Below are 17,398 nucleotides of genomic sequence, written 5' to 3' on the forward strand. Positions count from 1 at the left end.
GGAACCGCAAGACCGCTGAGGTCGCAGGTTCGAATCCTGCCTCGGGCATGGATGTTTGTGATGTCCTTAGGTTAGTTAGGTTTAACTAGTTCTAAGTTCTAGGGGACTAATGACCTCAGCAGTTGAGTCCCATAGTGCTCAGAGCCATTTTTTGTGGGGCTGTGAACCACCGAGGGCTACGGCGGGGACGAAGCCTCTCCGTCGTTTCTAGGTCCCCAGTTCAATACAATACAATACAATCATATCCCAATTTCTAAACCATTCACATGGAAATGAGTGACATGTGTTCTAAATTTCTTCTTTGCGTTAATTATAATCTCCGTATCAGTCTCGTGGGAAACAATTTTGTCTTCTATGATTAGGAAAATGAAGAAATGCTGAAAAATCAAATAAATGTATAGCAGTAATTACAAATAATTTATTATTGTCGTTTTCTCAGTATTTACATATATTTTACACGCAGTAAAGTAATATATACAACATAAGAAACAGTCTTCCACTCTCGACTTATTTACATAAATACATATACATTAGTTATTTACATAAATATTCATAAATTACTTAATACTGTAGTGATGAGGTTAAGCTGAATTAGGCTACGTCCTGTTACTGAGTCGAAGTTGTATGCCACTGATGGGCATCATGACGAAGGAGAAAGGATTGAACTCCATGGGCACCACAGTTTGGTCACAGCGCTGCACCTCATACTTGGACATCAGGTAGGCCAGTCCGATCTTGGTCTGCAGCAAGCCCAGCCGCATGCCTGAAACACCCAACCACCAGTTCAGTTTATAAAAGTCAGTGCAACACTGTTGTAAGTGTAAAGTGTGTTTCATTGGACTTCATTCGTAAATATCAATGGCACAAGTACCTGAGATCGTGTCATAAGGCACGACCAGGCAGTTTCGAATGACGACAAATAATTGTGGAGGCAACACCACATTATAAATGAAGTCATTTGTAGTATTACAAGAAGAATGGAAATGGGTTTAAATATAAGGAGCAGCCAAATGAAAACACGACGGATGTTAAAAGGTAAGTAAACTCTTTATTGGTTGGTTGGTTGATTTGGGGGAGGGGATCAAACAGCGAGGTCATTGGACCCATAGGGTTATGGAAGGAGGGGGAAGGAAGTCGGCAGTGTTCTTTCAAAGGAACCATCCATAAATTTGCCTGAAGCTATTTAGGGAAATCACGGGAAACCAAATTCAGGATGACTGGACACTGGTTTGAACCGTCGTCCTCCCGAATGTGAGTCCAGTGTGAAACTCTTTATTATTTAAAAAGTAATTGCCGCAAACAGTTAATACATCTTGCCCACTGCAAAACAAGACAATCTGCGCCCTCATGAAAAAATATTTCCGGTTGCCTACGGAACCATGATTGTACCCAGATATGCACCTCTTCATTAGAAGCAAATTGTCGACTATGAACGTCTTTCTTCTTCAGGCCCACATGTGCCAAGACTGTTTCGAGTGCGCTGCAGAGCCGGCCGAAGTGGCCGTGCGGTTAAAGGCGCTCCAGTCTGGAACCGCAAGACCGCTACGGTCGCAGGTTCGAATCCTGCCTCGGGCATGGATGTTTGTGATGTTCTTAGGTTAGTTAGGTTTAACTAGTTCTAAGTTCTAGGGGACTAATGACCTCAGCAGTTGAGTCCCATAGTGCTCAGAGCCATTTGAACCATTTTTTTGCGCTGCAGAAGTTTCGCTGGGAAGTCCGTACACATCCTCCATACAGTCCCGATCGCTTCCTACGCGATTTTCGTACTTCTGTAGCTCTGAAGGAAGGTAGTCGTGGCCGTCGGTTTGCCTCGAAGGTACTATCGTGTTTCAGAAGGCCACCACAAAAATTTTCCATGAAGGCGTAGATCGTCTTGTTTTGCAGTGGGCAAGATGTATTAACTGTTTGCGGCAATTACTTTTTAAATGTCTCACAGTGGGATAAATGTACCTATCAACAGTTATGGCGATTACTTTCGAAGTAATAAACAGCTAAAAAATTTTTTCCATCCATCCCGTATTCATTTGTTTGCCCTTTATACGGATAATGCCACGGAGGCTTAGCTCCTGCTGAGAAACTTGAGTAACTGTGCAGAAAGAAAAACTATAAACAGTTTTAGTATCAAATCCCAATTTCTCAACCATTTCTGTGGAAATGAAGGAGAGGTGCTCTATATTTCTTCTTTACGTTAATAACATTCTCCATGTCAGAATTTATTCAGTTACTCTAGCGGAAAAAAAAAGTCACGGGCAAAATTCCAAATCTAATGTAATACAATATTTTTCTACCTCTACAAAGTGCATCACTTTGATACGATAACTAAGAATTTTACAACTACGATTTTTTGTAGCTTCACAGTACTCCCTTCTATTTACAGGTGGATTGTTTTTGGCTGTTAGTGCTTGATTACATTCCTAAAGTATGGACTTGATGAAATGGTGATATGCTTCACCAAGGTTCTAGAATACCACTTCTAAACATAGTCAGAAAGAATACACTGAGATGACAAAAGTCATGGTACACCTCTTAATTTCATGTCGGACCTCCTTTTGCCCGACGCCGTGCAGAAGCTCGACGTTGCATGGACTCAACAAGTCGTTGGAAGTCCCCTGCAGAAATACTGAGCCATTCTAACCCTGTAGCCGTCCATAATTGCAAAAGTGCCGCTGGTGCAGGATTTATCGGACGAACTGACCTCCACATTACTCCAATAAATTTTCGGTGGGATTCGTGTCGGGTGCTAAGTGTGTGGCCAAATCGTTTGCTGCAACTGTCCTGAATATTCTTCAAACCAGTCGCGAATAATTGTGACCCGGTGGCATGGCAGACTGCCACCCTCAAAAATTACGTCGTTGTTCGGGAATATGACGTCCATGAATTGATGCAAATGGTCTCCAAGTAGCGGAAGATCCAGAGGACCCAGTCCATTGCACATCAACACAACCCTGACAATTATGGAGACATCATCAGCTTACCTTATTGCCAACTTAGATCCATGGTATTCGGGAGAACGACGGTTCAATCCTGCGTCCGGCCATCCTCATTTAGGTTTTCCGCTCCAGGCAAATGCCGGGATGGTTCCTCTGAAAGAGCACGGCCGACTTCCTTCCCCATCCTTCCCTAATCCGATGAGACCGATGACCACGCTCTCTGGTCTCCTTCCCCAAACAACCAACCAACCAACCAACCAGATCCATGGCTTCGTGGGGTCTGTGCTTCACGCGAACCTTAAACTGAAGCTGAAATCTGGACTCATCTGACAAGGCCACGGTTTTGTAGTCGTCTAGCGTCTATGCGATTTGGGTACGAGCCCAGAAGAGGCGCTGCAGGCGATGTCGTGCTGTTAGCATAGGCATTCGTGTTGGTCATCTGCTCCCAAAGACCATTAACGACAAATTTCTGCATTGTCTTAAGGGACTCTTTCTGTGTACGTTCAACATTCATTTCTGCTTTTATTTCAAGCACTGTTGCTTTTCTGTTAGCACTGACAACGACGCCGCTCTCGATCGTTAAGTGAAGGCCGTCGACCACTGCGTTGTCCGTGGTGAGAGGTAATGCCTGAAATTTGATACTTTCAGTACATTCTTGACACTATGAATCGCGGAATACTGAATCCCCTAAAAATTTCCGAAATGGAATGTGCACTGCATCTAGCTGCAACTACCATTCCGCGTTCAAAATCTGTTAATTCCCGACGCGCGGTCATAGTCACGCAAGAAACCTTTTCACGTGAATCTCCCGAATAAAACTGACAGCTCCACCACATGCACTGCCCTTTTATTGTGCAACGGATATTACAGCCATCTGTATATCTCCATATCGCTGACGTTTGTTACCTCAGTAAATATACCGATACGACAGTGTTCCGACTTACCTATGCAGTTTCGTGGTCCCTCTCCGAAGGGAAGGTATGCGTAGGGATGCCTCTCTGCCTTCTCTTCCTCAGAGAACCTCTCAGGATTGAAGCGTTGGGGTTCTGGGAAATACTGGGGATCGTTGTGAAGACCGTAGACCGGGACGAAAACAGTCGCTCCCTCTTCAAGCTCAGGCCCGTCATCGGGGAACTTGTAGCGACACGTGCACTTCCGTGCCAGAATCGCTCCCGGTGGATACATTCTCAGCGTTTCTGTAAGATAAAAGGCGCGTAACTGGTTAATAATCATATTTTCTTTCACCAGCACGAGTGGCTGGCATTGTCAAAGCTTCACCCTCCATTGCCGGTGGTGAATGTCAGTAAAATCATTAGATGAACGTCGGCCGAAGAACCCGAGACAGAAGCCAATAGGCAGTTTGTCAACAAGTGGCCACGAAAGCTTTAACAGTTTTGAATCATGTTTTGATTTATTATGCTACCTGCAGGTAATAACTGACTAGCGCCCAAGAGAAACTCTAGTATGCATGAAACTTAACATTGGCTGCTAACTACATCATCAACGCACAGGACATATGGTCATGACATTAGGTACCAAATTTCAAATCGAGTTATGTGTCAAATATGTAACAGTATGGAAGTGGAACGTGGACGATAAATGGTTTGGACAAAAAGAGAATAGAAGCTTTCGAAATGTGGTGCTACAGAAGAATGCTGAAGATTAGATGGGCAGATCACATAACTAATGAGGAGGTATTGACTAGAATTGGGGAGAAGTTTGTGGCGCAACTTGACTAGAAGAAGGAATCAGTTGGTCTGACATATTCTGAGGCATCAAGGGGTCACCAGTTTTATACTGGAGGGCAGCGCGGAGGGTAAAAATCGTAGAGGGAGACCAAGAGATGAATACACTAAACAGATTCAGAAGGATGTAGGTTGCAGTAGGACGGGGAGATGATGAAGCTTGCACAGGATAGAGTAGCATGGAGAGCTGCATCAAACCAGTCTCTGGACTGAAGACCACAACAACAACATGTTACAGTAGTTAGTGACTTAGTGTAGTACTACTAAATGGGTGAGGAGTTGAGAATGGGTAAATTGCAATGAAAATATTTAGCCTCTACCAGACATACCAGCACAAAAATCAGATGCGCTCTGATTGCAGTTAGCACATTCGAACTAACACGGAGTTACGATTCTTAACTTTTCACTCGAGGAAGGCACATGTTCCTATATATTATGTAGGACGATGATAAGATGATGACTATGTAAATAGGCAGGAGTGTCAAATTTCAGTTCACGCAATGAACAGTACAGAACGAATACAGAAGCATAGATTACGTTAGTAAGACTCCATGAAACTACGAACAAAGACTAATGGCAGCATAATGGATTAGTCCTACACAGATTGCATAAGAGCTACAAGAAATAGTGTGCTAAGTATAGGCATACCTCTAGGAGGAAGAGCACGGTAGACACAATACCAAACTTGCTTTAAATCAGGGGTGTGACAAAGTGACCCGTTGCAACATCGCACATGAGTTTCTTTCCACTATATCTCAGACAAAGCTCTCGTGGAAGTAACGATTCAAAAATTTTTTCGTGAGCCAAAATACACAACATGGAATTAATAGAATTTCAAAGCCTCACCTGATACTACTTTGTCGAGGTACGACATCTCGGAAATGGCCTCGTACGTCAGTTGTCCGTTGTTCTTCAGCAACGTGGCGTCCACCTCCTCCTGTAGTCTCTTCTGCACGTCCGGGTTGAGGGCCAGCTCGTACAGCGCGAAGCTCATCGTCGTCGACGACGTCTCGAAGCCCGCCAGGAAGAACACGAACGCCTGGGCGGCGACCTCGTCTATCGACAACTCTGTAATCCAGAGAAAGTGCACCCTTAGCACGTCCCATGTAACCGAAGTTAGTCTGCTAGTCATACTGCAAATTCTGCAGGACATTGTGTTTGCTTTTCCCATTACTAGGTCAGAACTCACTCCCCTCTGAACTGAGCAAGTGAAAGATTGTGATTCTGCATGTGAAACGAGTGAAGTTCCTTAAGAGTATGTTAGACAACGGGAAGAGAACATCAAAGATTAGGGCACATACGTAATTGTGGAAAGAATCAACAGCAACAAGAGCAGAAACTTACGTAGACGTAAAATAATGTGTACTTGGGAGTAATGATTCAAACGAGAACTTAGCTTTCACCAGTCAGACTTTATTACATTTTCCGTTCGCGTTTAAGAGGTTTAAGCCTCCACCATCAGGTGAATTCATGTGAATTAATGCTGCAATTATGTGTTGCGTTTACAACTTCGGAGGAACTTGTGGCAGTCCCCAGTGGTCACAGACTCGTTTTCCTCTCGTGTATGTGATATTGCATGTGATGCAGCACGACGAAAACAGCAGGTTGTAACCACTGGAAACAGTAACACAAGTTATCCCATCGTCATATACACAACATATTCGTTTCGTATAAGCGGCACTCAAAAAGGTTCCTTGCGAAGGTCGTACAAGCCAGAATCGGCATGATAGTTAGGCAAAATCGCGGTGAGTACTGAAGCAATCATCCCAGCTACACATTAGGTTTTTTTTTTCCTTTATTGAATTTCGATTCAACGCTTAGTACGCTGCTCTTCAGCCTACAGAATTTTTAAAACATAAGTAGATAAGAAACAATAAAAGCAGGCGATAAAACGGTGACTTAAATTGTAAAACGGCGGAAAATTGTGGAAGGTTAAAACATAAAACAAAGGGTGGGCGATGCTAATAAAATACACAGGTAGCAGACAGATAAAACAGTAGACAGAAAATTAAAAAAAAAACACGGCGACAGTCTGGTGTCTGTTCGCGAGAGATATAAAAATCACACCCAGCGACAGTATGATGTCCGTTCGCATCATTTCGGAAAAGACGCGCAACACTTAACAATCACTGGAAACACTGCAGTAAAAAGTCGGCACGAAGATAACATACCACAGCCAAGGACAGATGGGGGGTGACCCGGACAGATGAGGGGAAAAAAGAGGGGAGGAGCGGAAAAACGAAAGGGGAGGGAACGGACAGAGGGAGAGGACTCATAAGGGGGAGGGGGGCGCAGGGCAGGCGCGAGAGGGAATGGGCAAAGGCAGAGGAGGGAAATGCAAAAGGACTTGGGGGTGAGAAGGGAAGCAGAGAGAGGCTAGGCAGGGAAAAAACAGAGTGGAAGGGGGGGAGGGAGAGGGAGCACAGAAAAACGACAGAGGATGGGAGGGAGAGGTGAGGATCAGAGTTGATAGGAGGGATAAATGAAGGGAGAGATGGTATCAACCGGGAGGGGGAGTTGATGGAAGCCACCTTGGGAAAGGAGATGAAGTGTGTAGAGATGGAGGTTAGGGGGGACACAGCAGTGAAGGCATGGTAGAGGGCAGGGGTTGGAGAGGAGAGGAGCAACCAGGGGATGAGGGGTATCAAGGCAGTGGGAGGTGTAGAGTGTGTGGATATATTCGAGGAATAAGAGCAGATGGGGGAAAGGAATCAGGTCATAGAGGATCTGAGTGGGGGACAGGAGGCATATACGGAAGGCGAGGTGGGGTACATGGTGCTCAAGGGGGGGGGGGGGGTGGATATCCAGGCAGAACTGGCATAACAGAGGATGGGATGGATTAAGGGTTTGTAGGTGTGGAGGATGGTAGAGGTGTTCAACCCCCCAGTCTGGCCAGAGAGGTATTTGAAGAGTCGGAGGTAGTTATGGGCTTTGGATTGGATAGAACGGTGATGAGGGATCCAGGTGAGGTGATGGTCAATGGTGAGGTCAAGGTAGGTGAGGGTGGGGGAACACATCAGGTTGCAGATTGCAGATTTATGTTTGGTAAGACACTATGTCCTGCTACAGGAAGAAGTAGGAAAGTGCCTGTAGCATATCTTCGTCCCACAATAATCGTCGACCCTTCAAGGTTCTTTTTAAGGCACTGAAGGTTGATAATCACGTTGGGAGAGATCAGGACTAGGGGCGGTTGCTCTAGTGTCTCCCACTTGTCCGTAACAGATGAGACCGACTTCCCAGAATGACTTCTGTCACGTGGCGAACTGCGACCAGCACGGAACTTGGCGCACCATTCCACATCAGCGGTTTTCGAAAGAAATGCTGTCCCATACACATTTTTCTTTCTTCGATGCATGTGTACCAATGTTTTTACTTCAGCAGCCAAGAAAGGAATAACAGCATGTTGATCCTATTTGGAAGCATTTGGTAATAAAGTTGCCATAGTTTAAATTCCCGCATTTATCGCATGCATGTGGGAAAGACAAAAGTCTCCACACTAATCCCTTGCCTACATGTCGGCGCTTTTACACCCACACTGGAGTCGCGCCACGTTGCATACCCAGCAGCAACCCCCCGAAACGGTTGGTTGGTTGACTTGGGAGAAGGGACCAAACAGCAAAGTCATCGTTCCAGTTGTATTAGCGAAGTATAGTAAAGGGACTCGGCCGTGCCCTTGCAAAGGAACCATCCCAGCATTTGCCTGAGGCGATATAGAGAAATCACAGAAAACCTAAATGCGGGTGGCCGGAAGCGGGTTTGAAACGTCGTCATTCCGAATGCGACTCCAGTGTGATAATCACTGCGCCACCTCATTTTGATCGCCTTTTATATTATCCACACATATCCACATGATGATGGAGAATTGATCCCCGGAAACGAGTAGTAGAAATAAAGTAAAAGGTGACTGCTAAGAGTAAACCTGTTATTTCAGTCCTTATGTATACCAGTCACGGTAAAACCAAACCTGAATTGTACCCATTTAAAGCTAATCTGCAGGTAAATTATTCAGTTTTCTTCGAGCAATATGGTGCAGCGAGTGCAGGTAGTTCACTTTTCTGGAGGAATCGTAACCGGTTTTCTTCATTTCAGATCTTACTATGTTGGGTAAGGTCAATGTTTGGTTGGTTACTTATATCCGGCTATGCAAGTGCCCTGTCTCTGGCTACTTCTGCGGCACATGAACGTCGAGTGTTAACATCCTATCCTTTCTTCTGAAGGACTAAATAAGTCACCATCAGAGAACTATATACCCTAGTTATAAGTTCTCTTGAATGGAACATTAAAGTAAGTGTCCCAAAAGATATCCACTGAAACTGGAGAAATCGCCAAGCAAACTTTAGAAACAACCGAATCATAGTCGACATTACATATGATAAAAAGAAACATGGAATAGAACAGAGACTTTGTTTTAAAATTTTTAAAAAAACATTTACCTAACGGGAAAGTACTGCTTTAGCGCCACCGAAAAAAAGGGTGCCTGAGACATGTAAAAGATGAAGCCCGAGGTTCGTCCATTTCGCCCAGTACCACATGTGAATGGAGGTTAGAAGACATTAGATATATTGGTTAACTCTGAAAACAGGGCCAGCAGGAGTGGCCGTGCGGTTCTAGGCGCTACAGTCTGGAACCGAGCGACCGCTACGGTCGCAGGTTCGAATCCTGCCTCGGGCATGGATGTGTGTGATGTCCTTAGGTTAGTCAGGTTTAATTAGTTGTAAGTTCTATGCGACTGATGAAATCAGAAGTTAAGTCGCATAGTGCTCAGAGCCATTCTGAAAACAGGGCAGAAGAGCGTTGAGTATCGTAACAAAACATAATAATGTGACAAGCAATTGAATGTCAAATTAAAATGCTTGCAGTGTTGACGATCTGGCTGAGTAGACGTAATAAATATTCCCTCTCGTTCCAAACATTCCGATAGCGTGCTCTAATTACCCTCATCATAGTTGAGGAATTTGTTCACTAATGAGAATGAGAAAAATGGTGTACAGTAGACGCAGTCCTTAAACGGAAACTTTGCTACAAGATAAAACGTACTTTCTCACGTAATAATCTACACAGGTAAACCAAGAAGTCAAGGATTTGTCAACAGTTACTTCAGAACTATGTTTCCTGATTAGTTATTGCCCTTGTTCAGTGTCACACAACACATCAATTACGTTGAGGTGCCCTGACTTACTCCAGTTGTCGACGTCCTTGGCGCCGTCCTTGATTGCCTTCGCCTTTTCGTCATCGATGAAGCCCTTGTTCTTCAGCTGTACCAGCAGGTGCATGAAGTCGTTTCGCGTTACGTTGTACTTCTCTCGGTACTCCACTGTCTCTCTGACCATGTTTCGGAAGAATGCGGATACTTCTTCCGTTCCGGCTCCAACTCTGTGGGCAATACTGAGAGTTACACAGACGAAATACAGAATTTGCTGTGGAGTAACGGCTGACAGAATGGGAAGATCCTTCACCTGAGTGCCCTGGCGATAGTCGGAACGAAGGCGTGCATGAACCGGGCGATCCTGAACTTGAGCGAGGGTTCGAACGCCTTGCGCCCCCACTGTCGGAACTCGGCCTCCGGATTCCTCTGGCAGTTGCACTCCACGCCGAAGGCGACGGACGCGATGATGTCCGTGGCGTACCTGGCGGACACCTCCCGCATCTCCACCACCTCTCCACGGCTCGCTGGATCTCCTAGCACCTCCACCATCTCACGGCCGCAGTCTTGCATCGTCTAGAGAGATAATCACAGAATCAACAAGCTGAGTATTAAAGATAAGGCGCAAAGTATAGTTCCCCGCAATAAGGAATGACAGCGTTTGAAATATACACTCCTGGAAATGGAAAAAAGAACACATTGACACCGGTGTGTCAGACCCACCATACTTGCTCCGGACACTGCGAGAGGGCTGTACAAGCAATGAGCACACGCACGGCACAGCGGACACACCAGGAACCGCGGTGTTGGCCGTCGAATGGCGCTAGCTGCGCAGCATTTGTGCACCGCCGCCGTCAGTGTCAGCCAGTTTGCCGTGGCATACGGAGCTCCATCGCAGTCTTTAACACTAGTAGCATGCCGCGACAGCGTGGACGTGAACCGTATGTACAGTTGACGGACTTTGAGCGAGGGCGTATAGTGGGCATGCGGGAGGCCGGGTGGACGTACCGCCGAATTGCTCAACACGTGGGGCGTGAGGTCTCCACAGTACATCGATGTTGTCGCCAGTGGTCAGCGGAAGGTGCACGTGCCCGTCGACCTGGGACCGGACCGCAGCGACGCACGGATGCACGCCAAGACCGTAGGATCCTACGCAGTGCCGTAGGGGACCGCACCGCCACTTCCCAGCAAATTAGGGACACTGTTGCTCCTGGGGTATCGGCGAGGACCATTCGCAACCGTCTCCATGAAGCTGGGCTACGGTCCCGCACGCCGTTAGGCCGTCTTCCGCTCACGCCCCAACATCGTGCAGCCCGCCTCCAGTGGTGTCGCGACAGGCGTGAATGGAGGGACGAATGGAGACGTGTCGTCTTCAGCGATGAGAGTCGCTTCTGCCTTGGTGCCAATGATGGTCGTATGCGTGTTTGGCGCCGTGCAGGTGAGCGCCACAATCAGGACTGCATACGACCGAGGCACACAGGGCCAACACCCGGCATCATGGTGTGGGGAGCGATCTCCTACACTGGCCGTACACCACTGGTGATCGTCGAGGGGACACTGAATAGTGCACGGTACATCCAAACCGTCATCGAACCCATCGTTCTACCATTCCTAGACCGGCAAGGGAACTTGCTGTTCCAACAGGACAATGCACGTCCGCATGTATCCCGTGCCACCCAACGTGCTCTAGAAGGTGTAAGTCAACTACCCTGGCCAGCAAGATCTCCGGATCTGTCCCCCATTGAGCATGTTTGGGACTGGATGAAGCGTCGTCTCACGCGGTCTGCACGTCCAGCACGAACGCTGGTCCAACTGAGGCGCCAGGTGGAAATGGCATGGCAAGCCGTTCCACAGGACTACATCCAGCATCTCTACGATCGTCTCCATGGGAGAATAGCAGCCTGCATTGCTGCGAAAGGTGGATATACACTGTACTAGTGCCGACATTGTGCATGCTCTGTTGCCTGTGTCTATGTGCCTGTGGTTCTGTCAGTGTGATCATGTGATGTATCTGACCCCAGGAATGTGTCAATAAAGTTTCCCCTTCCTGGGACAATGAATTCACGGTGTTCTTATTTCAATTTCCAGGAGTGTATAACGAAACAAAGGCAAGTGTAAATAATGGTGCACCTGTACGAAACTATACGACATTAGCATGTTGTTGGGACGGCAGAGAATACTTTTCCACATAAACTGCACCAGCATTAACTCAAGAGATAGGAGAGATTTAGGAAGATCATTGTTGTTGTTGTGGTCTTCAGTCCAGAGACTGTTTTGATGCAGCTCTCCATGCTACTCTATCCTGTGCGAGCTTATTCATCTCCCAGTACTTACTGCAACCTACATCCTTCTGAATCTGTTTAGTGTATTCACCCCTAGCCGACCGGAGTGGCCTTTGCGGTTCTAGGCGCTACAGTCTGGAACTGCGAGACCGCTACGGTCGCAGGTTCGAATCCTGCCTCGGGCACGGATGTTTGTGATGTCCTTACGTTAGTTAGGTTTAAGTAGTTCTAAGTTCTAGGGGACTGATGACCTCAGAAGTTGAGTCCCATAATGCTCAGAGCCATTTGAACCATTTATTCACCCCTTGGTCTCCCTCTACGATTTTTACCCTCCACGCTGCCCTCCAATACTAAATTGGTGATCCCTTGATGTCTGAGAATATGCCGTACCAACCGATCCCTTCTTCTAGTCAAGTTGTGCCACAAATTTCTCTTCTCTCCAATTCTATTCAGCACTTCCTCATTAGTTACGTGATCTACCCATCTAATCTTCAGCATTCTTCTGTAGCACCAAATTTCGAAAGCTTCTATTCTCTTCTTGTCTAAACTATTTATTGTCCACGTTTCACTTCCATATACTGCTACATTCCATACAAATACTTTCAGAAACGACTTCCTGACACTTAAATCTATATTCGATGTTAACAACTTTGTCTTCTTCAGAAACGCTTTCCTTGCTATTGCCAGTCTACATTTTATATCTTCTCTACTTCGACCATCATCAGTTATTTTGCTCCCCAAATAGCAAAACTCATTTACTGAACCATTCGAGCAGTGTTAATGGATGATGATATTGATTATGATGAGTATTTCAGGAAAGTTTTTGTTAAAAGGCCGATACTGTCTCTTAGACGAGAACAGTCTTCCCTGCTTTAGCCAGATTTTCGATCTCTACTGAATGTTCCGATGCAAGTGAAAGAAGTGGTCATTAGGCTCCAGCTGATAGGACGAATGAAAGCTGAAGTCTTACTCAGTCGTATCCTGGGTACAGTATTAATCTCTCATTTCGTTGTCTTCTATGGTAATCTGTATTTGCAGCTTCCGTTTAGTATTCCAAGATATTTCTCCCCCAGTTCACCACCTGTAGAAATAATAATAATACAGGGAGCGGAATGTGATCTTTTCGTACACTCGAAATGCGCTCGATTACACCCCCAAAAGGTTCCTGTCACTGATGTTTGCCAATATTGGCGTATAAAACCGAATATAGTAATTCCTATTACTGTATTTTCTGCCATTTCAAGTAGCTTGCTCTTCTAGCCCGAATTCAATGATCAGGATATGCACATGATATAGTATCTTAGTTGAAACATTTGCAGACTTACCGTCCAAGTCATAATCTGCGCTGGATACTCCGATATTTATCGCTCTCTACAAAACCTCGGCATGCATTCGGTGACTGGCTGATACCATTTCTTATACGTAGCGTTTGTGTTTCCAGATCGTCAGAGAGTACATCACTGCTGCGATGTCGAAGACCACAAGAAACGCCAGATCCCTTATGGCAACGAAGTGCCATCTGACGTCCAGTGGTATGGTATGTACCGTATAGAAAACGAAAGTGTTATCATTAGTGAGCCTTTCTTCTGGATCCCGAGTTTTTTACTACAATTAATTCGTACCACCATTTGCAGTGATTTTACTCACAAGAAGGTACATTACACCACTGGATCTTTGCTGCAATTCTACCAATGTCTCTTGACGTTGACTAGTATCAGGTTTTATAAGGTTGGATGACGCAACGAGACGTGTGCATGTCAGTTTTGTGTGAACTTTCCGTGATTCTAACGCGAGGACTGACGATTAGTTGTTGTTGGGAATACGCGTAAGGTGTACGTTATATACAGTGATCAGCAACTACTGACCTGACACATCATTTTCAGCTTTCCCGATGTGAACGTGGGCGTCATCTTGGCCCGCATCCTCTTCCATTTGGCGCCATTCATGAAGAACAAGTTGTGATTCAGCGGTTCTTGTTCGTTGTGGGGGACTCCTCTGTCGCGGAACGAATCGAAGTCCTTGACCAGCAGCAGCCGGATAAAGTCCGGATCTCTCAGAACCAGTGTTGGTACACCGAACTGGTACATTCCCACGTACCTCTCACCTGCAGAACAGGAAAAACAGGTTAGTTAATATCCCACCTACAGAAACAGGCAATCTGCACCTACGATACATGTGTAATGTAAAGAAGGGATTAAAAAGGTACCGCGCAGAATACAGATTGGAAAATTTCAAGCTGTTCTAACAGATCCGACATTATCTCTGACTACTTTCGCAACTCTGTCAGTGGAGGCTATGTTCCACCTGTATATGCTATTGCGTCTCTGTCACTGCAATTTGAAAATAATGGGGTAACCATCATCACTTTCAATTGGAAAGATACGGAGCCTGTAAATCTCATCGTCGTTTATGTTCCCCCCGATCAGCGAAATTATATTACAGTAGATATACTTTTTGCTCCTATAGATGCACACTGAGTAGAAATTCCAGAATGTAGAACATGCCAGGAAACACAAACAGCTAATAAATATTTACAGAGAAAAACATTCACTAATATCCCTAGTGAAATTCTCCTTATGGAGTTGAAATAAGTCAAAAAATCCTAAATGTTATTTCACTTAGAATATAATAACGAACTTGTCACAAAACATGTAAATGTATATGATAATTCTTAGGCTATTGGGATTTGTATCAACGAACAGAAAAATAATTTTGTAACACTTATTTACAATGATCGTTTACTGCACTGAATTTGTACGGAAGTTAGATTCTACGCAGTACTCGACTTATTTGATATTATTAGTAACATATACACGTCATTCGGTTCTGCTAAAAAGTTCATCATTGGACTAGAAGGAGTTGGTCAACAGTAAATCCTGTAGGCTCCTGTTAAACTAAACTTTATCAACAATTAAACTTCTTATGGCTACTAGTAAGTTATTGAAAATGTGTGATTCTGAATAATGGGCACCTTTCTGGACCAAATTAACAGACTGTAACTCTTTGTAGAGATTGTTCTTATTTACTGTAGCGAAAGTTAGTACCCCAGTTTCCCTAAACAGGCCCCCGCAATACTATCTTGAGTTCACAGCACAAAAATTCTTATCACACGTTTTTTGTGTTGTAAAGCTTTACCATCACCTGATGAGTTACCGCAAAAAATAACCACGCAAGCCATCATAGAGTGACAGTAAGCAAAGTATGCTAGGTTTCTTATTTTTATTCACTTACGTCTGACAATGTTCAAACTGAAAATAGAGATTTGTTTATGCGTTTCCGCGGTTGTCTAATATTCTCTTCCAGTTGAAATTATTATCGAGCTGTAATCCCAAGAATTTAACACTGTTGCCATATTTTAGCCATATACCGCCGGGAAACATCTTACAAGTTCTCAATTGCATGTGATGTGCCGGCCTGAGTGGCCGAGCGGTTCTAGGTGCTACAGTCTGGAAACGCGCGACCGCAACGGTCGGAGGTTCGAATCCTGCCTCGGGCATGGATGTATGTGTGTTGTCCTTGGGTTAGTTAGGTTTAAGTAGTTCTAAGTTCCAGGGGACTGATGACCTCAGCAGTTAAGTCCCATAGTGCTCAGAGCCATTTGCACCATTTGAACCATGCGTTGTCTTTTCAAAGTTTAATGACAAATAACCGGCTAGAAAAAATTATTTAAGTCCGTGAAAATTTCATTAACCAATATTTCTAAGACTATACTTGATTTTCTGCGTATCACAATGTTTGTACTCGTATCATTCCCAAATGAAACAAACTTCGCATTTCATAAGGTTAGTGATCAAACGTCATTGATATACACAACAAAAAGTAAGGGTCCTAATATAGAAGCTGCTGGGATGCCACACGTTACTAAATCCCAAGTGAATGATAGCTTAATACAGGTCTCTTTCCTATTGACACCCTTTAGCTGCAGCCAAAGATGTAGACTTTGAAGCACTTAGCAGCATTTTCTGTTGCACCGTAATATTCTAATTTACTTAGGAGGATAAAGTGATTTATACAGTCAAATAACTTTTTCAAATCAAAAAGCATGACAGTATCCGGTTCGGTATACGACAGCCAATCTGATTTATTTCGTATTGGTAGGCAGCTGCCCGTCAAAAACACGTGGTTGTTTAGATTGTGTGGAGCTATCACATTTGTCGTTATTTTCGCCCCTGAAAATTTTGTAAGTTAACCAAGCTGTGTACGCCACTCGTCCTCCACTATGAGTGTCGACAAGGATTTCGGTCTCGCCAATACAATCAGAATTAAGCTGGTAGAATCATGGTTAGTGAAGCTTGCCTACAGCGTGTTCAGTGAGACACAAGTAACCCCTTACTTTGTACGTGTGGTGAGTGTAGAGCGGGCCTCACCTTTGAACTGGTTGTAGATGTCCTGTACCACGAACTCTAGGCGGGTCTGCCCCAGGAAGCTCCGCCTGAGGTTCCCGAACGGGATCTGCGGCTCCGCCTGCGGCACGCCCCGCCTGCTCCAGTAGGTGAAGCGGCGCGAAAACCAGGCGTAGGAGGCGCCCGCTGCCACCAGCAGCACGGCCAGCAGGTCGTTCAGCCAACAGCCCAGCAGCGGCTCCATGCTGACGGCGATGCACAGTAGCCAATCCACCTGCTAGCTCTCACTGGAAGCGGCCAACGTGCTACAACAAAAGGGATTCGCAATGAAGGCAGCTGAGAAAGGATAATTATGGACAAAGAGCAGCATTTTACTGTCCTGCGCTCTGTCAAAACTTGTGAGGAAATATAATCCGAAATAAATATAGGTAAACAGTTAATTTTATGGATCCTTCTTTGAACACGTCCTGGATGTGTACATGCTTCTAGTATTGTCTAGAAAAGCATATTACACTACACTACTGGCCATTAAAATTGTTACACCAAGAAGAAATGCAGATGATAAACGGGTATTCATTGGACAAATATATTATGCTAGAACTGACATATGATTACATTTTCACGCAATTTGGGTGCTTAGATCCTGAGAAAACAGTACCCAGAACAAACACCTCTGGCCGTAATAACGGCCTTCATACGCCTGGGTATTGAGTCAAACAGAGCTTGGATGGCGTGTACAGGTACAGCTGCCCATGCAGCTTCAACACGATGCCACAGTTCATCAAGAGTAGTGACTGGCGAATTGTGACGAGCCAGTTGCTCGGCCACCATTGACCAGACGTTTTCAATTGGTGAGAGATCTGGAGAATGTGCTGCCCAGGGCAGCAGTCGAACATTTTCTGTATCCAGAATGGCCCGTACAGGACCTGCAACATCCGGTCGTGCATTATCCTGC

General features: G+C 45.2%; 1 protein-coding gene across 1 annotated transcript; it reads right to left on the reverse strand.

The window, feature by feature from the left end:
* Positions 1 to 540: 540 nt before the first annotated feature.
* Positions 541 to 16,744, reverse strand: LOC124616541 (probable cytochrome P450 6a13). Its single transcript, XM_047144859.1, has 7 exons — positions 16,468 to 16,744; positions 13,966 to 14,204; positions 10,132 to 10,394; positions 9,855 to 10,048; positions 5,522 to 5,743; positions 3,875 to 4,126; positions 541 to 763 (listed from the first exon to the last, which is right to left on the reverse strand). Exons 1-7 carry the CDS (start codon positions 16,685 to 16,687, stop codon positions 597 to 599), a joined length of 1,557 nt encoding a protein of 518 aa, XP_047000815.1. The 5' UTR covers positions 16,688 to 16,744; the 3' UTR covers positions 541 to 596.
* Positions 16,745 to 17,398: the final 654 nt, after the last annotated feature.

The sequence above is a fragment of the Schistocerca americana genome, chromosome 5, assembly GCF_021461395.2.
Source record: "Schistocerca americana isolate TAMUIC-IGC-003095 chromosome 5, iqSchAmer2.1, whole genome shotgun sequence".
Taxonomy (NCBI): domain Eukaryota; kingdom Metazoa; phylum Arthropoda; class Insecta; order Orthoptera; family Acrididae; genus Schistocerca; species Schistocerca americana.